We start from the raw sequence: 25829 nt of genomic DNA on the forward strand, positions 1-25829 counted from the left end.
CAGTAGCTCGAGTAACGACGATTTTTGTGAGGCAAGTGATTCATGGAAGGTATAGGTTATTGTTAGTCAGGGCCATTCTTTTGTAGGGATTATTTAAAGTCAGATTGCGTTGCGCTAAAAGTATTGTGTGTCAGTTTAGTGTTGATCAGAATAAGTAAAGAGAGAAATGGCTGAGTACGTCCCGTTTTGCCCTGCTGTTTGAAAATCAAATAACGTAGAGGTTTTCCAGCAATGTCATTTATAAATTTTTTCAGAGGGTATGTTTCAAAAGAATATGCGGTTGCTATCCCCTTTAATGACTAGTGATTAAAAACCAGTTAATGTGGAAAATTCAGCAGTAGATGCCGGGCACTAGCCCTTAAGACGGTAAACAAATTGCTGATTAGAAACAATTAATACAACAACAACAACAAAAATCAGCAAATCGATGCCCCGAACTAGCCCCTTCAAACATTAAAGGAATTTCAGTACAGCAAACATAAGGCGGTGCTAGCCCTGTTTGACCTTAATCGGGCAATAGACTATTGCTCGTAATAAAACAGCTTCGAGTCAACAGAAATTTGCATCAGTTTCACGTCACTAAGGGTATGCTTGGAGGGTTTTACGAATCAAACCTTAAAGCAGTTTGTAGCTACCACAAGTGCAGTGTCGAAAGTATGGAGCCAGTTAGCAGTTGTCAACAACACTTCAGATGGGTGAGGGGTGGGGGGTGGGGGAGGGATGGTACCTAGCGTTGGAACTGACGCTATTGCCCACAGCAAAGTACCACAGCAATACAACTTGCCTCGTATTCAACAGCCAACACATTACATAAGCAACCAGTTTGAGTTCTAAGAATCAAAGAAACTATATTTTCAAACAAAAGAGGGAGCGCGGAACCTGCGTAATGAATAATGATCCTTTCCTTCGGTTTGTGACTTGGTACTGCTCGGCGCAGGGGGAAGTCCTAATCAAGAACAGTGCCTGGCTCAACCAGAATGGGGCGTGGTCGGACACATGGAAGTCCAAGAATAATAATATCCGCCAAACAGCCTTTGATCTTCCGGACGCGCCTATAACAAGCGGACTGTCACTTATTGTGCACTCGCATTTAATAATGATAGACCACAGGACTTCGTCAAGGAGAATATAACGGTTCTCACCAAAATTCCTTCCAGTACTGTCGCTGACAAGTTCCGTGAGCCACAATTAACTGCTGTCAGCGATACTGTACATCGTGCACGCACGGGCGAGCAGACACTTGCGCTCCCTTCTCGTCCCCTCGGCATGAACCCTCTCCTTGATCCGCCTCCCTCCACCCGTGGCTCGCTCCAGACACTGTCATCGTCACGCGCAGGCGACTGGACACGGTTGTAACTCACATCACTTAAAAGTGCTCGTTTTCAAGCGCACATGCCTCCAACCTGCCAATACGCCGTGCGATCTTTGGCGACAAACGCTCCAAATATCGGTACATCGTGCCAGATGCATCAGTGTGTAAGTTTACTCGTCTAATCCTGTTATTACCAGTTTTAGCGCTGTCGATTCCTCCTCAACTGAACATTGTATTATGTTGAAACATCCTGGCAGATTCAAACTGTGTGCCGGGCAAGACTCTGAGCTACCCAAGCACGACTCACGCCCCGTCCTCACACCTTTATTTCTGCCAGTACCTCGTCTCCTATCTTCCAAACTTTACAGAAGCTCTCCTGCGGTAGAGCACTTGCCCGCGAAAGGCAAAGGCCCCGAGTTCGAGTCTCGGTCCTGCACACAGTTTTAATCTGCCAGGAAGTTTCGTATCAGCGCACACTCCGCTGCAGAGTGAAAATATCTCATTCTAGAAACATCCCCTAGGCTGTGGCTAAGCCATGTCTCCGCTATATCCTTTCTTTCAGGAGTGCTAGTTCTGTAAGGTTCGCAGGAGAGCTTCTGTAAACTTTGGACGATAGGGGACGAGATACTGGCACAAGTAAAGCTGTGAGGAGGGGGCGTGAGTCGTGCTTGGGTAGCACAGCTGGTAGAGCACTTGCCCACGAAAGGCAAACGTCCCGAGTTCGAGTCTCGGTCCGGCACACAGTATTAATCTGCCAGGAAGTTTCATATCAGCGCACACTCCGGTGCAGAGTGAAAATCTCATTCTGGATTGTATTATGTTATTCATTATCGCAGTATCTGAAGCGTTTGAGAATTTCAGACACACCTCGTTATTGCCCAATACTTCAGTATCTCGTTTCTTTCCACACTGATTTTTCTGGACGATTTTCTACAATTTAGTGTCTATTCGGATCTGCCAAGTCAGTACATATAACTTTACTTTCGAATTCGTTGAATGCCTCTCACATAGCCCTCCACACACTACATTTCGCTTCACGTAATTTTCGTTTGTCTGCAAGGCTTTGGCTAGCAGCGTTTCAAGTTACACTTGTTGTGAGCCGATCCTGGACACCCATTAGGCTAGGCGCAAATTGAGACGTGTGGCGCGACGAAGCGCCGCGCGCGCTTTTGTAACATCACAGGTTCACATGGGACCGCGCAAATTGCGACGCGACGCGACTGGGACGCGACACGCGCCTGCGCCAGGTCGCGCGGCGTTGTGGTTGAGGCACAGTTTCTCGCGCCGCGCGTCGAGCTTGCCTCGCTAGCACCGTAGGAAATTTGAGGAGGGGAGCGGAAAAGTAGCCCGGCCATATGCTCACATCCGAACGGCGCATATCAGCAGTGGTAGTATTGCCAATACGATAAATTTTGCCTTACTGTGTACTGAATTTTATTGCCTTTGAGTAGTGTTTCGTTTTTTGCCATTTAAACGCTCCAGCCTTCTTCGATAGCACGTTATACTTTTCTGTTATTTATATCTGCATAGTTTTGTTTTCTTTTGTCAAGAAAAATGTATACTTCAGTAACCGATGAGCCATTGGCCGCTGGAATTGCACCATATGCCTCCGCGATGTTTTCAGATCGCAGGAAGGGACGGAGGGTAGTGAATAAGTAAGCAAGGAATACTATAAAATCAATTGATTAAGAATCAAGGCAGGAAAGTAAAGCAAGGTTATATTTTCGCTGCCTAGCAAGCTAGTGTTTCTGTACGATCTGCCACAAAAATTTAGAAAGGGATAATCTCCACAGGTGTGATCCCTTTGTTCTTGTGGTAAAAAGCGTCCGAGATCTGAAGTATAGAAGTTTCACTGTGATTACTCTGATATGGATGTAATAATGTAATACGACACACTGTACTACATGCATGTGAACAACATATTTCCACTGCAAGCTATAAACAGTCTAAAAGCAGTCACAAATTACCATGTTTTAATTGGTTCGCCCTGATGATAAAAAGCATTTCCATTGTTTCATGGACATTATCAGCATTAATAAACTAATTATATAACAGGCTACACAAATGAAGAAAATGGTCGGTATTATTACAAAAGTAGGAATATACTAAAAGAGTGTTATGATTAAATATATTTTATTTGTTGAAATGTGCTGCTGACAAAGCCAGATCTACTTTCATGACAATGTTTTTCGAACTCCATCTCAGAAGGCACACATGGCTAGGTTGTGCACTCCTGTCGCGCGCATTATCCTTCCCTGCTGACAATACACTGACCATTGTGTTGTGCGACAGATCAATTGTTTATTTTTCCAAATAACAACTATTTTATTCGCGATCACGCATTGTCAGTTTGGCAAGCCCTAGGTGAGTAAACAGTATCTGGCATGTGCCCATCATTCCGCCTGAAGGAACGCTCGTCACTATTTTAATACTGCTCAGATCAAGAGAGGAAATAAAATCCTTTGGTAAGTCTCCGTTCCCGTCGCTCTGTGTTAAAAATACGATGAGTTACGGGGATTCCACCAAAATTCCAACAGAATTGCCAATCTGTTATTGTGTGAGTTGTTAACCTTTTCTCATTCTCATCTCACAGCAGCTATTGAGGCAGAATTCCTAAACGGAGGGCCTCATTAAACAAGTAATTGGCAATCACAGAGCTCAATGGCTTACGAAAAACCTCATAGTATAAGTTTGCAGTAACCCAAAAGAAGAAATTTCATGTTTATTTTCATAGTTACGTTTGTTTAATAATTGGCAAAACACTCTCCTCCATGTGTACAATCATTCGCCACACTTTCGATGTCTCGAGCGGTTTAGGAGATACTCGGAAAATCTCTCGTGTATTTCATTCTCGCGGGCGTGAGATCGGAAGTGAGCGCGCTACATGGGATCCATTTTCTCGAGATCGGAGGCAGATAGAGATCTCCTCCCAAGTCTAAACAAAAATTCAGCATGTTAGCTAAATTTCATACGCAGCAACATATGGTGTAATACGCACCAAACGCAAAATCATAGCGACCCCTAATTTTCGTTGCAAACTTTTTGAGTATTGCGTATGGTCTTACTAAAATGTGTACATCACAATAAGAATGGTCATTAGCGAGGTGATGGGCACGAAGCTGACATATAACGCTACAAGTAAGGCAAAAGTCATGTTTTTGAGTTAAAAGTTTCTGTAAAATCGTTAGAGAAAGATAAGAGGTTGCGCGCGCTTCGGTCCAGTCAGCGCAGTGCGTCGCCAGTCGCCGCGTGCGAAGTATGGTGTACGCGTCGCAATATGCGCTGCACCCCCGCGACCCGTGCTGCACGTTAGTGTCGCGCTGTAGTGTCGTGTCACGTCACACGTGCTATACGCTTCTCAATTTGCGTCTAGCCTTAAGTCTAGGCTCAAATTGAGACCCGTATAGCGCTTGTGGCGCGACGCAGCGCAGCGCGTGTTTTTGTAACTTCACTGATTCAAATGGGACCGCGCAGATTGCGACGCGACGCGGAGGCAGATAGAGATCTCCTCCCAAGTCTAAACAAAAATTCAGCATGTTAGCTAAATTTCATACGCAGCAACATATGGTGTAATACGCACCAAACGCAAAATCATAGCGACCCCTAATTTTCGTTGCAAACTTTTTGAGTATTGCGTATGGTCTTACTAAAATGTGTACATCACAATAAGAATGGTCATTAGCGAGGTGATGGGCACGAAGCTGACATATAACGCTACAAGTAAGGCAAAAGTCATGTTTTTGAGTTAAAAGTTTCTGTAAAATCGTTAGAGAAAGATAAGAGGTTGCGCGCGCTTCGGTCCAGTCAGCGCAGTGCGTCGCCAGTCGCCGCGTGCGAAGTATGGTGTACGCGTCGCAATATGCGCTGCACCCCCGCGACCCGTGCTGCACGTTAGTGTCGCGCTGTAGTGTCGTGTCACGTCACACGTGCTATACGCTTCTCAATTTGCGTCTAGCCTTAAGTCTAGGCTCAAATTGAGACCCGTATAGCGCTTGTGGCGCGACGCAGCGCAGCGCGTGTTTTTGTAACTTCACTGATTCAAATGGGACCGCGCAGATTGCGACGCGACGCGACTGGGACGCGACACGCGCCTGCGCCAAGTCGCGCGGCGTTGTGGTTGAGGCACAGTTTCTCGCGCCTCGTAACACCGTGGGAAATTTGAGGCGGGGAGCGGACAAGTAGCCCGTCCACATGCTCACATCCGAACGGCGCATATGAGCAGTGGCAGCATTGCCCATACGATAAATTTTGCCTTACTGTATACTAAATTTTATTGCCTTTGGGTAGTGTTTCGTTTTTCGCCATTTAAGCGCTCCAGCATTCTTCGTTAGTACATTATACTTTTCTTTTATTTATATGTGTATAGTTTTGTTTTGTTTTTCTTCTGCCAAGAAAAATGCATACTTCAGTTATTGATGAGCCATTGGGCGCTGGAATTGTATCATATGCCTCCGCGATGTTTTCGGATCGCAAGAAGGGACAGAGGTTAGTGAATAAGGAACTAAGGAATATTATAAAATCATGTGATTAAGAATCCAGGTAGTAAAGTAAAACAAGGTTATCTTCTCGCTGCCTAGTGTTCTGGCGTATCTGTACGAAATGTTACAAAAATTTAGAAAGCGATAATCTCCACAGGTGTGATCCCTTTGTGCTCCCGGCAAAAAGCGTCCAAGATCAAATCTCACTGTGATTACTCTAATATGTATGTAATAATGTAATACGACACACTGTACTACATGCATGTGAACATCACATTTCCACTGCAAGCTAGAAACAGTCGAAAAGCAGTCACAAATTACCATATTTCAATTGGTTCGCCGTGATGAGAAAAAGCATTTCAATTGTTGCATGCATATTATCAGCATTAACAAACTAATTATACAACAGGGTACCGAAATGGAAAAAAAATGGTCGGTATTATTACGAAAGTAGGAATATCCTAAAAGAGTGTTATGGTTAGATACATTCAATTTGTTGAAATGTACTGCTGACAAAGGCAGATCATCTTTGATGACAATGTTTTTCGAACTCCACCTCACAAGGCACACATGGCTAACTTGTGCATTCCTGTCGCGCGCATTATCTTCCGCTGCTGACAATACACTAACCATTGTGAAGCAATAAAATCCTTTCTCAAGTTTCCATTCCAGACACACATTGTTAAAAATACTGTGGGTTACGGGGAGTCCACCAAAATTGCAAAAGAACTGGCAATCTATTTTTGCGTGAGTTGGTAACTTTTCTCATTCGAAGAAGCATCGCAATTTGTGAGTAACGGCCACATTTCTCTTGGTGACTGGTTTAATTGTACTTGCTTTGTCACAGTGTAAGTTGCCAAACTCATCTCACAGCAGCTATTGTGACAGAATTCCGAAATGGAGTGCCTCATTAAACAAGTAATTGGCAATCGCAGAGCTCAAAAGCTTACGAAAAACCTTATAGTATCGTTTTGCAGTCACATAAAAGAAGAAATTTCATGTTTATTTTCATACTAGGAAGCTCTTGATTCGGTAGCTGTCGATAACTCTTAAAAAATTACAGTCACTGGAGTAAAATAAATAAAAAGGGAAGTATAAATACTGATATATCGCCATAGATAATAAAGTTCCGTATGTTTAAGAATTGGCAAAACACTCTCCTCCTTGTGTGCTATCACTCGCCAAACTTTCGTTTCGATGTCTCGAGCGGTTTAACAGATATGAGAGATGTTGCGAGTATTTCATTCTCGCGGGCGTGAGATCGTAAGTGAGCGCGCTACATGGGATCCATTTTCTCGAGATCGGAGGCAGATAGAGACCTCGTCCCAAGTCTAAACAAAAATTCAACATGTTAGCTAAATTTCATACGCAGCAACATATGGTATAAGACGGACCAAACACAAAATCATAGCAACCACTAATTTTCGTTGCAAACTTTTTGAGATTTGCGTAGTGTCTTACTGAAATGTGTACATCACAATAAGAACGGTCGTTAGTGAGGTGATGGGCACTTGGCCACGAAGCTGACATATAACGCTACAAGTAAGGCAAAATCATACATTTTCAGTGAATAGTTTCTGTAAAATCGTTTGTGAAAGATAAGAGGTTGCTCGCGATTCGGTTCTGTCAGCGCAGAGCGTCGCCAGTCGGCACGTGCGAAGTATGGTGTACGCGTCGCAATATGCGCTGGACTCGCGCGACTCGTGCGTGTCGCGCTGTAGTGTCGTGTCACGTCACACATGCTATACGCGTCTCAATTTGCGCCTAGCCTGACTGTCGGACTGGTCCTGTTTGTTGCGTGCAGTATGACAGCTGGCGCCAGGCCAGGAGACTGGCATGGTGGTGATGCTGCAGCTGGACGCGCCACGAGACTGGTGACTTTTGTTTACAGCGGGAGAGCTGGTGCCGAGCAGCAAACGCGGCCTGGTGACGATGACGCAGCTGACTGGCTGGGCGGCGGGTCACATGGCGGCGCCCCTGGTTGCGCTGCTGCTGCCGGACTGGCGACACTTCACTGCCGCCACCGGCGTCTCCGTGGCTCCCTTCCTGCTCGCCATCTGGTGAGTGCGACAGCCGAGCAGCTTACCCCTCTCAGTGCACGATGCGCGATGCAAGACGCGATATGTCGCAGAAACAAGCTGAGTTGGCAGTGTGCAAAGAAACGTAGTGCAAGCGACCTACCTGGTTCGCATTGAGACGACAGGGGTACAACACCGACACGTGCCTCTGTCGTATCACACAGCCCTACACAGAGTGCTGGTGGGTCCACGTGGCTTGTGTCGCGTGATACATGGGGAGAAAAACTTTTGATTATCCGGTGTGCCTAAAAACAAATTAAAAGGAAGGTTCAGCGTTGGCCGTAATATTGATGTTTTATTGAAAGCAGAATCGACTTTCGATCAAACAGTGGTCATCTTCAGTGCTGGAAGCCATGATGTACAAATTAAACTCGGACCCTGGGATCAAGTTATCAATAACCAAAACTGAGAAGCGATCACAATAACCCACTGTGCGTTCGAGTTTAATTTGTACACCATAGCTTCCAGCACTGAAGATCATCACTATGTGATCGAAAGTCGATTCTGCTATCAATAAAACATCAATATTACGGCCAACGCTGAACCTTCCTTTTAATTTAACATATATGATCGTTGTGCACACAGCACTCCATGGAGTCGCCAATCAATAAAAACAAATTGGTTCAAATGGTTCAAATGGCTCTGAGCACTATGGGACTTAACATCTTAGGTCATCAGTCCCCTAGAACTTAGAACTACTTAACCCTAACTAACCTAAGGACATCACACAACACCCAGCCATCACGAGACAGAAAATCCCTGACCCCGCCGGGAATCGAAGCCGGGAACCCGAGCGTGGGAAGCGAGAACGCTACCGCACGACCACGAGATGCGGGCAAAAAAACAAATTGTTTTATGTAGATGAACTAAATCTACATCCGTCTAAGTAGTTAGATTCACTGTAAAAAAAAGCTTTTCCCATAAATACAAAAAACCACAGTTTTGTGGTTTGTGGGTGTTCTCTGCGATGTAGTCCTTCTAATCCCATTATGAGGAAAATATTCAGAAAAAATAATCATTTTTGTATAGCTTATAGTCTGACATTAAAGATTGTTAATAATCTTTTTATTATTTCCCATAGCTATCGTGAAATCTACATGTGCATCTACATGGATACTCTGCAAATCACACTTAAATGCCTCCGCAGAGGCTTCATCGAACCACCTTCACAATTCCCTACTATTCCAATCTCGTATAGCGAGCGGAAAAAACGAACACCTGTATCCTACCGTGCGAGATCTGATTTCCCTTGTTTTATTATGGTGATCGTTTCTCCCTATGTAGTTCGGCGTCAACAAAATGTTTTCGCATTCGGAGGAGAAACCTGATGTTTGAAATTCCGTGAGAAGATTCTGCCGCAACGAAAAACGCCTATGTTTTAATGACGTCCACCCCAAATCCTGTGTCATTTCAGTGACACTCTCTCCCCTGTTTTGCGCTAATGCAAAACATGCTGACCTTCTTTGTACTTTATCGATTACTTACTTACTTTGTTTTCCGCCTTACGGCAGGTCTTGTCATGGGGGAAGCCTCGTCAGAGAGGTCCACCACATGAGCGTCTATGGAAGTGATTCCAGTGGTGGTTTCCAGCTGCCTTCAACTGATGATGATGAAATGATAATGTGGATAAAACACAACACCCATTCCCTGAGCGGAGAAAATCTCCGACCCAGCCGGGAATCGAACTCGGCTTTTGTCGATGTACTCCGTCAGTTCTATCTGGTAATGATGACCCCACCCCACGCGTCATTATTCTAAAAGAGGACGGACAAGCGTATAGCAGGCAGTCTCTTTAGTAGATCTGTTGCATCCTCTAACTATTGTGCCAATAAAACGCAGTCTTTATTCTCCCTTCCACACAACATTTTCTATGTGGTCTTTCCAATTTAAGTTTTTCGTAATTGTACTTCCTAGGTGTGGAGTTGAATTTACGGCCTTTAGATTTGAACCGAAGCTTAACGGATACCTGTCAGCAATCATGTGGATGACCTCACACTTTTCATTATTTAGGGTCAACTGCCAATTTTCTTGCTATACTGATACCTTTTCTAAATCGTTTTTTAATTAGTTTTGATTTTCTGATGTCTACTAGCCGGTGAACTATAGCATCATCTACGAACACACCCAGCGAGGTGGCGCAGTGGTTAGCACACTGGACTCGCATTCGGGAGGACGACGGTTCAATCCCGTCTCCAGCCATCCTGATTTAGGTTTTCCGTGATTTCCCTAAATCGTTTCAGGCAAATGCCGGGATGGTTCCTCTGAAAGGGCACGGCCGATTTCCTTCCCAATCCTTCCCTAACCCGAGCTTGCGCTCCGTCTCTAATGACCTCGTTGTCGACGGGATGTTAAACACTAACCACCACCACCACCATCTACGAACAACCTTTGAAGGCAGCTCAGATTGTCTCCTAAACCATTTATGTAGTTAAGGAACAGCAGAGAGCCTATAAAGAGCCTATAAAATTACCTTGGAGAGCTCAAGAAATCACTTCTTCCGTCAATTATTACGAACTTTGACCTCTCTCACACGAAAACATGACTGAGACCGTAAAGAAAAACGCCGCAAATGTTTTGTAAACTTTGCAGTGAAGAATATAGTCGCTGGACAGTTTACGTTCGGTGCGTTTTAAGTCATATTCTTTTGCGCATGGAGTGTATCTTACATACCGAAATGTCTTTAACCCTGGAAGAACGATAGTACCTCTTTCAGTAGTCGAGAAAACACGTGAGGTATATTGGGGCTTGTGCTAGACGAGGTTGGCAGCTAAGTGCCGCACATGTGGCTGTTTAAATGGCTCTGAGCACTATGCGACTTAATTTCTGAGGTCATCAGTCGCCTAGAACTATTTAAACCTAACTAACCTAAGGACATCACACACATCCATGCCCGGGGCAGGATTCGAACCTACGACCGTAGCGGTTGCTCGGCTCCAGACTGTAGTGCCTTGAACTCTTGGAATTTGTATTCGTATTGGGACAACACACGAGAAACAACTGTTCAACAAAGCTTGATATTTATATTATCATATGGGCGGGCCCAGTACTTCTTTTCCTTTTCCAGTTCCTTGAGCTTTAAATAATGATAAGCCACAATAAATTCCGCTCAGAAGAGCTCCACATGGGTACTAAAAGCAATCCACTAAATTTCCGTTTTACGATAAATCACACAAATCTAAAGGGCGTGGAATCAACTAAGTACTTACGGATTACGAATACGTATAACTTAAACGATCACGCAGATCATGTGAGGGAAGTGAACCAAAGACAGTGTCGTAGTGGCAAAACACTTAGAAAGTGGAACATTTCTACTGAAGACTGTCTACGATACGCTTGTCCGCCCTCGTCTGGAGAACTGCTGCGACGTATGGGGTCTGTGTCAGATAAGACTGACGCAGGACATCGAAAAATTTCAAAGAAGGGCAGCTCGTTTTCTAACATCGCGAAACAGAGGAGAAAGTGCCAGCGATGTGATACGCGAATTGAGATTGAAATAAGTAAAACCAAGGCGTTTTTTCGTTGCGGTGGTATCTTCTGATGTAATTTCAATCACCAACTTTTTCCACCGATTGCCGAAACATTTTTTTGGCGTCCATGTACACAGGGAGAAGTGATCATCAAAAAGAAATAAGAGAAACTGGAGCTCGCACTGAAAGCATTCGTTTTTTCCGCACTCTCTTCGAGACTGGAACGGTAGAGAATTAGCTTGACGATGGTTCCATGAATCCTCTGTCAGGCACGTAATTTTAGATTACAGTGTAATCATGTAGATGTAGAAGTAGATGATTGCAGCTGAAATGGGAGCACGATTCGTGCTGTATTGTTGCTTGTCATATGGCGAGTCGCATCTCACATCGCATATCCTACTCATACTGTATCACCCCAATGCCGACACAGAAACGTCACAATGATAGGCGGCACGTCTCCTCGCGTCACCTTCATTGCAAAATGTCATATTGCGCATCGTGTCACGTGCGTGAACCGCGCTTATGTTGCATGACTGTGCAGACTCAACCTCTTTCAACGCGGACACCGAACACCGCCACTACGCCGCTACCACCCCCCCCCCCCCCCCCCGGACCTTTCCCGAAACACACACACACACACACACACACACACACACGCGCGCGCGCGCGCGCGCACGCACATAGCGTGCTCTAAAGTAATTAAAAATGATGGACTCAATATGTGAAACACTGACCGTATATGTCCTTCAACTACCGAGGATTCCGGTCCGTCTATTGCTCAAACGACAAATCTTTTTTTATAGCCCAATTATGTTTCAACGCCTTTTTGTCATTATCACTGGGTACTTGTATTCACAAATCATTTGTTACCTTTCCACTATGTTTTGTTTCAGTATGGAATTTAGCCCAGCTTTACCTCCCACTACGTAAACGCTTACGTATTACCAAAACTATGTCCCCACACACTGTTGCCCAACTTAACCTCGTATCCTAACTTTTGACTAAAGAGGACCCTATCTGATCTGAACTATAACTTACCGTAATTCAATTTCTCTTCACATTAAATGCGCAAATCAACTAAAACAGTTGTCTGGCCCTAATCAATCTTTCCACTTACCTCGCGTCTTGATAACATTGTTGCAGATTTCTCGAAAGCACAACAGCACACAGGAAGGAGTCGGCGGCTAAACTAGGTTCCTGTTCCTGGTAAAATTTCCAAACTATACACAAACAGGCCCATACCATATGGCACAATGTGGTAATGAGTAATGATAAACAGTGGGATGGGGAGAGCAGGTATTGCTATGAAATGATGTTCCAGGACAACGATTTTGGAATGACGTGTGTATTCAGTAAGACAGATTAATACTCCTCGTGAACATCACACAAGACATTGGTCTGAACAATATAATGCTTAACAAAGTGAACAATGATTTTAAAAGGGTACAATGTTAACAGAGAATGTCTATAAAAATGAAATAGCTTAATCAATCAATATGTTAAAGCATAGCTCAGGGAGGTAGGGTGGTCTTTCTTTCAGCTCTGATCAAGTGGACTAGCTAGCAACAATCATTCCGACAAACTTACTGCGCAATGCTCCAGTCCTACCTCAAACTAATTCTCTTCAAAAAATAATAGCATTATTCAAAATTTATATTCATTTCACCTTTCAACGTGTAGCTCATTTTCAGCCTTGCTGTCCTCTACAATCAATCTTTCTACATTCAACATATACAATCACTAGTCAATACAGCACTGCAGAATACGTCCCTCAGCTACCGCATTTCAAATAAGAATGTATCAGCTGCGCAGAAACAAAGACTGTGTCACGACAAGACCACAGATATTTAACAGCAAAGTAACTTGCTCTTTCTCTGACATGCACATTGATAACATAAAAAAACCAAAATGACATGACCATCTTACACATTCTTTAATTTTTAATCCGTGTTGGATCTTCAGTATGTAATTTTGTTGCTTCCAATAGTTATTTTCTTTGTTCCTGTCCTCACCTAGATGCTCTTCTATCATAGACGAGTACAGCAATCCGACCATCTTTCACAATGAATCTGTGTGACAGCCAATCATGGGGCAGTACCCTCCCTCCCCCCTCCACGTTATTTTTGCATTGAATGCAATTCATAACGTACTGCAGCCTCACAGTTGACTTGGTGGGAGACCGACACTGTTTGTCTGCGATGGACTGATGTAATAATTTTTGAAATAAATTTTTGGTACTTAAGCTAAATGCAGAGCTGTGAATCTTGGACTCAGTTTCTGGTAAACTGTGATGTTTCTCTAGCAGAGAAAGCCTGCTGGAGGGTTGAATTCCACATCTGGCGCTAAACTTGTTGCTCCCTTAGTTATGTTTTCTGTGTCACAAGGAAAGGCATCCTATGTTACAGTTTTCGTCTTGTTTACCCGTTTCAGTATACTGTGGTTGCAAAACTTGTTTTATGATGGAATTAGTCCTCTGAGCCTACGTAACTGTGTACCAGGATACGGCGTAAACTAACATCTACTTTGAATTGTCAAAACAAACTGTAATCCGTAATATAATATTGCCAGTGTTGAGATGGCTGTAGGGGAACATTCAGAAATTTAAAAAAAAAATACGAGAGATAGCTTGGGTATAAGGACACTGAATGCTGCGAGGTGAGAAGATGTGGGTGGAGATCCCTTGCTGCATGGCAGACGCACAGTTTCTCATCTGATCGTCTCACAGTTGAAGGCAACTATATAGCATGCACTGGATCTAGTGTTAGGGACCTGGATAGCTGTTGAAACTGATTGAGAAATATAGCGGTAATATCTTCGTACCTTTTCACGCCCCACGGGTGTTGCAGACATACAGAAACGTGGTATAATAATACTAGAAAATAAATGGTAAAGAATTTTTGAATGTCATAAACATTTGTAACTGGACACAGACAATTTAATTATATTAATATGCATTAGCGTATATTTTATTTCTATCTTTGTAACCACCACAAGGAAAGATCACCATATTGTGCATGAAGTACATCTGCATCTGCCATACACGCATAAGATCTGGACTCCCTGCAACATTGGTGGCATACTACCAGCAGCCGGAATAGGGATTTACCATCCCATGACTAGGCTGCCATTAACAGCGTGAGAGGACAGCTGTGTCTCGAGATGTGCCATGACCAGGGAGCATGGACTGCTGACAGATAGCGCCAGCTGGTGTTCAGCGATGAATCACAGTCCTGCGCTACACCAGGCTTTCAAAGTTACAAAAACAGAAAATAGTCGCTGCTGTGAGGTTTTTAATTAACAGTGATGCGCTTTGCGCGGTTAGTGCATCCTCAGATTATTCGGAAATAGTAATAACTATTTTGTTACATAACAGTTTATTGGCGAACCTGGCTAGCACTGATTTGTGGGACAGCTGAAATAAAGGTGAAAAGTAAAGGGCTACACTTGCCCTGAACAGTGGATACCACGTTACTCATACTTAAAAGCCATTGATACGATGACAAGCGAATGCCGCAGTCGTCAGATATAAAAAAATAGGAAAGCCTGAAACGGCGAGTGAGATCCTCTAAGTTGAAAGCGTAAATTTGCAACATTAATAAGAAATTGAATTTGCGTGAGTGCAGGATTAGGAAGCAAGAAGAAACTAACCAAACCATGGCCATATGCGGCGCAAAGAAGGGTTAGCGATCACAGCCATGAATCAGGGTGGTTAATTGATACCGCTCTAGGCAACGTATATGCTGAAGCTAGTGGGACACGTAGTAGACTGACTTGAGAACGAAACTCAGTTAAAGTGTCGAGTGGCGGCCCTGATAGAAAAAAGGGCGTGAAATAAATATAGTAAATGCTGAACTGAAATAATGGAATACAACAAAATACTCTTAATAAAAAAATAGGCGAACTAGAGGTGACATGGAAAATAATTATTTCAGTGAACTGGGAACTAGTAACATGGACCTAAATGTCAATCTAAATGACTATGGGGAAGGAGGAGGGGAGAGGAACAAGATGTGTGAAAAGGGATCATGTGTAGGGAGGATGGGGTGCATGTAGAACCATTGTTAATGTATCAGGCCGAAATGGAGTGGAGTAATGTATCCCAGACGACGATCGTCGGCAAATACTTTGGAACAGGGGAAGAGGTTTCATGCTTCTAATGTTTTGGAGAGACACAGCAGTGTTACCCTTAGCAAAATGGTGTGGGGAGCCACGTTATGGCTGCAAGTGACTGAAAAAACTCTGACGAAACATTGGCACATAACGGATATCCTGCGTCCTCATATGTTACTTTTAAGGCCACAATACCATGATGCCATTTTTTAACAGTACAACGCTCGTCCGAACACGGTACGTGTCTTTATAAAATGTCTACGTGATGCTGATGTGTTGCCATGGCCAGTAAGATCCCCAGATCAGTCCTTGTTAGAACATACAGAATGACAATTATTAAACTATATGAAGAAAACGTAAATTAGTTACAAACAGCAGCGTGCACACATTTTATTCAACACGTAAACGTCACCACAGATATTCGAATTTAGGCTACGACGTGTTCACTGTGCCTGCCATCCTTGGCGGTGCTGTAGCGCAGACGAATAGCTAAATTGTGCATGACGCGCTGAAGTGTCGGAACATCGATGCTGTCGATCTCAACAATGGTCTTGGGGTTATTGCTGTACACCTTGTCTTTGGTATAGCCCCACAAAAAGAGTCACTTGTGTTCAAGTCCGGATAATATGGCGACCAATCGAGGCCCATGCCAGTGGCCTCTGGGTACCCCTGAGCCGGAATACGGTCCCCATGGTGTTTCTCCAGCACACCAAACACTCTTCAGTTTCGATGGGGTCGAGATTCGTCTTGCATGAGTCACATCGTGTCGAAATCAGGGCCACTTTGGATATTAGGGATTAAATAATCTTCTATAACATTCATGTACCGTTTGATAGTGACTGTGCTATCAAGGAATGTAGCACCGATTGTTGCGGGACTGGAAATTGCACCTTATACCCGTTGAGGGTGAAGAGACTTTTCTATTGGGAAATGCGAATTCTCAGTCCCAAAAATTCGCCAATTTTGCTTATTGATGCACCGTGGCCAACCGTGCAGTTTTAACGTCCTAACGCAAGCCGCTCAGAAGTTATGACGATTTTATTTCATATGTAGTGAAGAGCCAAAGAAACTGGTAGACTGGCCTAATATCGTGCCTTCGCGAACACACAGAAGTGCCGCAACAAGACGTGGCACGGACCAGACTAATGTCTGAAATAGTGCTGGAGGGAACTTACACCATGAATCCTGCAGAGCTGTACATAAATCCGTAAAAATACGAGTGGGTGGATATCTCTTCTGAACAGCACTTTGCAAGGATTACCAGACATGCTCAATAATGTTCATGTCTCGGGAGCTTGGTGGCCAGCGGAACTGTTTAAACTCAGGAGAGTGTTTCTGGGGCCACTCTGTAGCAATTCTGAGCGTGTGCGGTGACGCATTGTCCTGCTGAAATTGCTCAAGTTCGTCGGAATGGAGAATGGACATGAATGCATGCAGGAGATCAGACAGGATGCTTGCGTAAGTGTCATCTGTCAGGGTAGTATCTAGATATATCAGGGGTCCCATAGCACTCCAACTACACATGCCACACACCATTACAGAGCCTCCACCAGCTTGAACAGTCCCGTGCTGACATGCAAGGTCCCTGCATTCATGAGATTGTCTCCATACCTGTGCACATCCATCCGCTCGACACAATTTGAAACGAGACTCGTCCGACCAGGGAACTTGTTTCCGGTCATCAACAATCCAGTGTTGGTGTTGACGGGCTCAGTCGAGACGTAAAGCTTTGGGTCGTGCAGTCATGAAGGGTACACAAGCGGGCCTTCGGCTCCGAAAGCCCATGTCGATGATGTTTCGCTGAATGGTTCGCACGCTGACACTTCTTGATGGCCCAGTATTGAAATCTGCAGCAATTTGAGGAATGTTTGAACTTTTTTCACGCTGAACGATTCTCTTCTTTGAACTGTTGCGGTCAGGTGGTTCCCGGAGTCTCCGCGGTGGCTGGCGGTGCACGGCAGCGCGGAGCGCGCCCTGTCGCAGCTGCAGGCGATCGCCAAGAGCAACGGCTGCCAGCTGCCGCCGGACACGGAGCGGGTGCTGCACAAGCTGGCCAGCCGGCGCGAGCGGGTGTACGGCGTCCCGAGCCTGTTCGCCACCCGCGACATCGCCATCACGACCACGCTGACCTGCGTCGCTGGGTGAGTCACCGTGTTCCTCCTTGTCTCGTAATGTAACTGGACCACTCAAAACAGTGACAAGCGACTCTTTTTCACAGCGTATAACTACACTACTTGCCATTAAAATTACTACACCAAGAAGAAATGCAGATGATAAACGGGTATTCATTGGAGAAATATATTACACTAGAACTGACATGTGATTAAATTTTCACGCGATTTGGGTGCATACATCCTGAGAAATCAGTACCCAGAACAACCACCTCTGGCGGTAATAACGGCCTTGATACGCCTGGGCATTGAGTCAAACAGAGCTTGGATTGGGTGTACAGGTACAGCTCCCTATGCAGCTTCAACACGATACCACAGTTCATCAAGAGTAGTGACTGGCGTATTGTGACGAGCCAGTTGCTCGGCCACCATTGACCACACGTTTTACATTAGTGAATGATCTGGAGAATGTGCTGGCCAGGGCAGTAGTCGAACATTTTCTGTATCCAGAAAGACCCGTACAGGACCTGCAACATACGGTTGTGCATTATCCTGCTCAAATGTAGGGTTTCGCAGGAATCGAATGAAGGGTAGAGCCACGGGTCATCTGAAATGTAACGTCCACTGTTCAAAGTGCTGTCAGTGCGAGAAAGAGGTGACCGACACGTGTAACCAATGGCACCCCATAGCATCAAGGCGGGTGATAAGCCAGTATGGCGATGACGAATACACACTTCCAATGTACCTTCACTGCCATGTTGCCAAACACGGATGCGAGCATCATGATGCTGTAAACAGAAGCTGAATACATCCGAAAAAATGACGTTTTGCCATTCGTGCATCCAGGTTCGTCGTTGAATACATCGCAGGCACTCCTATCTGTGATGCAGCGTCAAGGGTAACCGCAACCATGGTCTCCGAGCAGATAGTCCATGCTGCTGCAAACGTCGTCGAACTGTTCGTGCAGATGGTTGTTATCTTGCAAACGTCCCCATCTATTGACTCAGGGATCGAGACGTGGCCGCACGATCCGTTACAGCCATGCGGATAAGATGCCTGTCATCTCGACTGCTAGTGCTACGAGGCCGTTGGGATCCAGCACAGCATTCCGTATTACCCTCCTGAACCCACCGATTCCATATTCTGCTAACAGTCATTGGATCTCGAACAACGCGAGCAGGAATGTTGCAAAACGCTAAACCGACATTTATGAAAGTCGGAAACGTGATGGTACGGATTTCTCCTCCTTACACGAGGCATCACAACAACGTTTCACCAGGCAACGCCGGTCTACTGCTGTTTGTGTATGACAAATCGGTCGGAAACTTTCCTCATGTCAGCACGTCGTAGGTGTCGCCAACAGTGCCAACCTTGTGTGAATGCTCTGAAAAGCTAATCATTTGCATATCACAGCATCTTCTTCCTCTCGGTTAAATTTTGCGTCTGTAGCACATCTTCGTGGTGTAGCAAACTTAATGGCCAGTAGTGAATTTTACGGAAACTATTAGGTAACAAAAAATCATTTTTGCTTTGCTTATAGCTTTATATGTCAGGTTCATATGCCCATCATTTCGTTAATGGTCATAGATATTATGATATTTCCGTGAAAGTAAGGCACTTCCCACAGTTCGTAAAAGTGTGCAATGCACGAAGACGTCGCTGTGATTTTGCTTTTGGTGCATATTACATAATATGTTGTTGTCTATGTAACTGAGCTAACATATTGAATTTTCGTTTAATCTTAGGTAGAGGTATCTGTCAGCAACCAATCTCGAGAAAACTGATCTGATGTAGTACATTCATCTGCGATCGCGCCGCACCAGCGATAAATCCAGGGTGAAATATCCACTATATTTCTCATATGTCATAAACGATTTGAGATAACGAAATGGGATTTTTGGCAATTGATGCCACGCAAAGCGGATAGTATTTTGCTGTATCGTTGTACGTAAAACTTCATTATCTTCCTCGTTTTTCCGATAACTACAGACTTTTTTAAGGGCCATCGATAGCTGGTGAAACGAGAACTGCTATGGGCTTTGGAACAATTTAAGTCGAGACACTACAGGTTTATTTTCTATCAAGGATGTGTTTTTTCATAAGCTACTCACCTTACTTTTCCCCTGTTCCTCAGTCAATAGACTTAATAAACCACTGTTTAGAATTCTCTGGTAATTGTGTCTGCACGACATGTTAGTGAGATAAGGCAAAAAAAAAGGTTCAAGCACTATGGGACTTAACATCTGAGGTCATCAGTCTCCTAGACTCAGAACTTCTTAAACCTAACTAACCTAAGGACATCACACACAACCATACCCAACGCAGGAATCGTACCTGCGACTGTAGCAGCAGCACAGATCCGGACTGAAGCGTATAGAACCGCTCGGTCACAACGGTTGGCTGGCTGCGATGAGACAGTGTAAACTCTGTGTATTTTGTCAAAAGAATAAAATTTTGACTTGCCAACCAGACAAATGTGTAGGTTTTACTCAAAATTCGCCTCTCATGACACTTCTCTGGAAGTTTCAAATCGTTTAGAAGCCAGGTGAAAATAAATCTCGGTATTTTCGGCGGAATTATTTTGAGATACTAGTAAAAGGAGAGGTGCAGAAGATCTTACTGTATGGCCACCATGTAAGTGTGGGCACTGAGGGTCCCCCACTTAATATTTACAAAAAATGTGAGCATAAGCAACAATTTAAAATGACATTTCCCCTCTAGCGCTCGGCATTTCCCCTACAGATCTCTGAACGACCCCACCACTACCACTCTCCCACACTTCCCCAACTGACTGAACTGACTGCGCATCTACTGGCCACGGCACTTTGTGTATACTTTACATGCACAGTGGTGAGGTTTTTGGACAGCATGGTTGTGGAGAGAAGCAGCGATTAGCGTGATTAATCAATAATTCAAGAACAGCCTTAATCGCATTTATTATTATTATTATTATTATTACACCGCCAAACGGTTTCAACCCGACGTAGGGTTCATCTTCTAGGCGTTTACACTATTGGTCGACTGCTGGTGGTGTCATTCCTGTCCTGCCCAGAAGATGACCCCTACGTCGGGTAGAAAACGGTTGGCGGTATAATAAATGCGATTAAGACTGTTTTTGAATTATTGACAGTGGTGAGGGTTGCATATGTTAGAAATCAAGGTGTTACTGTTATGTTGGTGCTATACTGGATTCCTTAGTTCCCACTGTGGTTTCGTGATGACGTCGCGTCTGAGAATGGTGGCACTGCAGTTACTACCTACTCATCGCATCGCTCTCCCTTACTAAAGGGTGCAGGAGGGTGAAGTCGTGATGTAGCATGCACACTGTGTTCATGTTGCTGCTGTAGTAGTGTAGCGCAGACAGAGCGAAAAATGACTGACTTTCGGAATCCTATGTCCTCTAACAAAGCTATGTCTGAGGTGCAGAGAGTGTAAGACGAAATTTGAATGATGCAATGAAACACAGCTGCAAATTTACTCCATAAGAGAAAGAGTGATATCTAGAAAAAGCTTGATGCTATAGTCCGAAATTCGGATAGGAACAAATACTAAGTTCGTCCACTGCAAACAAAATTGTTTATTCTTGTTTAATAAATTTACGGTTGCATATGTAGCGGCCATATCGTGAGTTATCGTTTCCTTCCAGACTCGTGAACTCGCTCTACTGTCTATGTTGCCATGGCCCATTTGTACCCGACAACAGCTGCAAGCGACGAGTTTTCGGTTAAATGGGCGGCAATGCATACTGGCGAGTCGAGTCTTGAATCGTTCAGAGACGGCGAGTTTGCGGGCCAACGAGACATACAGGCCCTGCAACGAACTTGTGACGTCACACTAGTTGGCTTGCCCGCCACACTTCGCCAAAGCTCACCTTCGTGCAGGGCCCACGGGAAATCAATATTGGACAGAAAAGGTACCCCCGTAAGGTCAAAACTGTCGTGTGCTACCGAGGACTTGCATGCACTTAAACGTGCAGTCTAGAACTATTAAACTCGTCTAAAGTAGTTACTCGTTCTCCGTCTGAGACGGCTGCTGGCACTCGTAAAGCCGGCCGTGGTGGCCGGGTGGTTCTAGAAGCTTCAGTCCAGAACCGTGCGACTGCTACGGTCGCAGGTTCGAATCCTGCCTCGGGCATGGATGTGATGTCCCTAGGTTAGGTTTAAGTAGTTCTAAGTTACAGGGGACTGATGACTTCAGATGTTAAGTCCCATAGTGCTCAGAGCCACTTCAACCAATTTTGGCACTCGTAAGACCTGCAGTGTCATGTGCTGTGACGTAAGCGCCGCAACCTGTCTTCCTCGTGAGCTCCAGCGAGTTTAGAGATGACAGCATAAGACCTGCTGGCGAGTTTAAGGCGAGCAGATAGACGTCATTGCTGATATCTAGACCACTACTGTGAAATACTGGGTAAAGACATGTTTCCCCTGATGCCGTAACTTTATGCAAGACTTTTATTTTCCCTATTGGCCAATTTCAACCTCACTCCCATTATCAAGTTTTTTGTGTAAATATCGCACTAAGTTAAAGCGTCAGTTCGACCATGTCTTCACTAAACCAGCTGCGGATTATCCAGTTATGAAGAAAACAATTGAAAGTTGCGTGGCAAGACGTTCAGGGCTTTCATACCTTATCAGCAGACAAAAATTAAAATGGTTCGACAATGCCTCGATATCCTTTCCAGTATATTAATTTTGGATTTGATGTATAGTCTACAATCAGTTGACATGTGACCACTTACATGCAAATACTTGATAACGACCAAGCGAGGTGGCGCAGTGGTTAGACACTGGACTCGCATTCGGGAGGACGACGGTTCAATCCCGCGTCCGTCCATCCTGATTTAGGTTTTCCGTGATTTCCTAAATCACTCCAGGCAAATGCCGGGATGGTTCCTCCGAAAGGGCACGGCCGACTTCCTTCCCCATCCTTCCCTAATCCGATGAGACCGATGACCACGCTGTCTGGTCTCCTTCCCCAAACAACCAACCAACCAACCAACTTGATAACGACCATGGTATTGAAATTGCCAGTTGCAAATGAAAGTGTTACGTGATGTTATAGCCTCAATGAAAACGTGTTTTTAGGCAATCAGGGAAACGATATATTTGGAAATTATTTGTTGCATATTTCACGCTGTAATAAAGTTTGAATGGTCCGTTATGAACAGAAACTCCACAGTTGATAATTGTAGCTGGGTAGATCTACCGAAAAATCTCATTAAGAAACTAATATAAGATGGTGCTAATCATGCTCCTAATAGGAAACGACAGATTCAACGCGAAAGATTCAAAAATTAAATTATCAGTCGCCATCTAACTTAGAAGAAATAACACTTCTTATCACTCAACTTCCCATTTTAGGGCTTTTCTTTCTTTCTTGCTCAGTAAGAATCTTTTGATAAATAGCATTGTCAGAGCATTTTGTTTTGTTCTGAGATGTTATGCAGATAGGAAAGCAGATAGGACAGTCCGAGAAAAGGCAGTGTGACAAACCGGTATCAACTCGTATATCTTCTTCCGAGACTTTTATTATATATCGTAATCCAGCAAACTACTTGGTTCGTCCATCTGCCACCCGTTTGACTGATTCTATGCCCAGAGCACTTCAGTTTCCATTACAATAAAAACTGTAAAGTCTTATAGTACGAACCCCTTGACCGAACGCTGCCAAACTGGTATTCCAGATTTTCCATGCATATGGGATATGTAGATTGATCTTTCAGCCGCACGCGAGCATGTTTTCAGTACAGAAAAAAAACATTCCCACAACGAAGAATTTTTTGAGTGCATGGTGGTTGTTGAGTGTATTGGAAATTTTCAAGTGTATATTGCAATAAAACGTTCCCAGAGAAAAGGTGGAATCATTGGCATGATTGAAGTAATTGCCTTGAGTGACATGGAAGGATCAGACCGACAGATTGCACAGACAAATGAGTGTAATGAAATGACTGCAGAATTTTTGATCGAGAGGTGAATTCCGAACAACAGTGTGGTAACAAGAGTAGTCACTGTTTTTCTAGGAGGGTGATTGGCTCCGAAAAGTAGACGGATGTTAATAGCTAAAATCCAAACACATGTTATGGGAACTGTGTCAGCACCAAGTGTCGGGAACATATTACTGAAAGCTTGCTTAAGTTTTCAATTTACTATGCGCCTTTTAACGCTGAAAACATAGCAGTGACTACAGGGACTGGAATGCGGCAGGGCCAGTGCCATGGTGTTAAGCGGCCAGTTTCGCTTGTGTTTGTGGCGGTCAGATCTGCGATGACGTGTCCGTGAACGATTTGGTCGAAACTCGAAGGAAGCAGTGATTACCGAGACCTTCTCTCTAGAACTGCTAGCATTTTCTTTTAGGGCTGAAATGGTGTTTGTTGGGAGAGTTGCTATGTGCTCGCCATTATGTGACAAGAATGGTGAAACTGTATTTATATCCATCATGAACAGGATACAAATGGATATCCCAGCAGGAAAATCTAAGAACGGACACTGCGTTTCACACTACATACGCCTTGAAGATTGGGCGTATCCTTGAATTTTCGGTTCCCCAATTTGTCACCCATAGAGCACAACACGGACCCAATCGGGTCAAACCAGCTTCCAGGCAGCAACCGTCTGAACTAATACAGCACGTATTTCAGGCATGGCGGTATTACCCATGGCATTCAGATGTAAAACAAGTACGAGCGTGTATTTGCGCCTGTGGGGGTCACAACTCGTAGTAATCTTGATGAACACGTCCGGTTGGCCGTGCGGTCTAACGCACGGCTTTCCGGGCGGGAAGGAGCGCCTGGTCCCACACACGAATCCGCCCGGTGGATTTGTGTCGAGGTCCGGTGAACCTGCCAGTCTGTGGATGGGTTTTAGGCGGTTTTCCATCTGCCTCGGGGAATGAGGCTCGTTCCACTTATTCCGCCTCAGCTACACTACGTCGGCGATTGCTGCACAAACAAGTTCTCCAGGTACTCGTACAAAAAAATGGCTGTGAGCACTATGGGACTTAACTTCATAGGTCATCAGTCCCCTAGAACTTAAAACTACTTAAAGCTAACTAACCTAAGGACATCACACACATCCATGCCCGAGGCAGGATTCGAACCTGCGACCGTAGCGGTCGCGCGGTTCCAGGCTGTAGCGCCTAGAACCGCTCGGCCTCTCCGGCCGGCGTACGCGTACACCACCATTACTCTACCACGCAAATATAGGGGCTTCACTCGTATGACGTTCCCTGGGGGGTCCACCGGGGGCCGAACAGCACAATAACCCTGGGTTCGGTGTGGGGCAGCGGAGGGTTGAAGTGGACTGCTGTAGTCGTCGTGGGTTTGTGGACCACTGCGGCTGCGGCGGGGACGAGGCCTCTCCGTCGTTTCTAGGTCCCCGGTTAACATGCAATACAATACAATCTTGATGATGGGTATCAGATCATCGCTATTAAGTTCCATAAATATCGGTGCAGTGGTGTATGGTGTAACACTTCCGATTTCAGTCAGTGTACATTTACTCATATTTTCCACTCTACTTTGGTCCCTGATCTGTTTGTTTGTGCCGGCCGCGGTGGTCTTGCGGTTCTAGGCGCTGCAGTCCGGAACCGCGGGACTGCCACGGTCGCAGGTTCGAATCCTGCCTCGGGCATGGATGTGTGTGATGTTCTTATGTTAGTTCTAAGTTCTAGGGGACTGATGACCTAAGATGTTAAGTCCCCTATGGGACCATTGTTTGTTTGTTTGTTTGTTTTCCAGTATCTCCTAATTGTTGTATATCTTCCTTGCTCTATTTACATATATCAATGAACATCGTTCAATTTTTCTGTAGTTTCAGCATTTAAATTCAGTGATTGTGAGCTTTCCTTTTAAAACACAATGGAAACTTAGCTTTGGAAACGACATGTTGCACTTCAAATGGACGAGGTTGATCTGTGGTCACTGACAACAGTAATTCCTACCGAGTTTCAAAACAATTCTCATTGACAAGACGCGTAGTTCGTCTCTGGTGCCTCTCGGTTAGATTCTTTTTCACAAGCTTTGTTCTTGCACCGTGTTACCCGCCTGGGAACTGACACATTGGGCAGTCCTCTTCGATACATCAACAAAGCGGACAACTTAATTTGCGCTTTTTTCAAAACTATGTTTGCGTGGATTTCACAGGGTGTTACTCAGCATCCATATTTGTAGAAAATACGACAGTGAAACTGAAAGCTTCGTTAAGACTGCTTACTCTGTAATTAGGAGAAGTGATCTTAAGACGGACAACACTGTTTTGTGGCCGAGCGGTTCTAGT

The 25829-nt window shown here is 44.6% G+C and overlaps 1 protein-coding gene across 1 annotated transcript in view; it reads left to right on the plus strand.

The window, feature by feature from the left end:
* LOC126336703 (solute carrier family 22 member 7-like) overlaps nucleotides 1–25829 on the plus strand; it is a 186641-nt gene that overhangs the window by 131594 nt on the left and 29218 nt on the right. Inside the window, exons 7-8 of the mRNA XM_050000664.1 lie at nucleotides 7682–7850; nucleotides 17365–17586. Coding sequence (XP_049856621.1) covers nucleotides 7682–7850; nucleotides 17365–17586 — 391 coding nt within the window. The remainder of the gene's footprint in view (nucleotides 1–7681; nucleotides 7851–17364; nucleotides 17587–25829) is intronic.

This window comes from Schistocerca gregaria, chromosome 2, assembly GCF_023897955.1.
Source record: "Schistocerca gregaria isolate iqSchGreg1 chromosome 2, iqSchGreg1.2, whole genome shotgun sequence".
Classification (NCBI taxonomy): domain Eukaryota; kingdom Metazoa; phylum Arthropoda; class Insecta; order Orthoptera; family Acrididae; genus Schistocerca; species Schistocerca gregaria.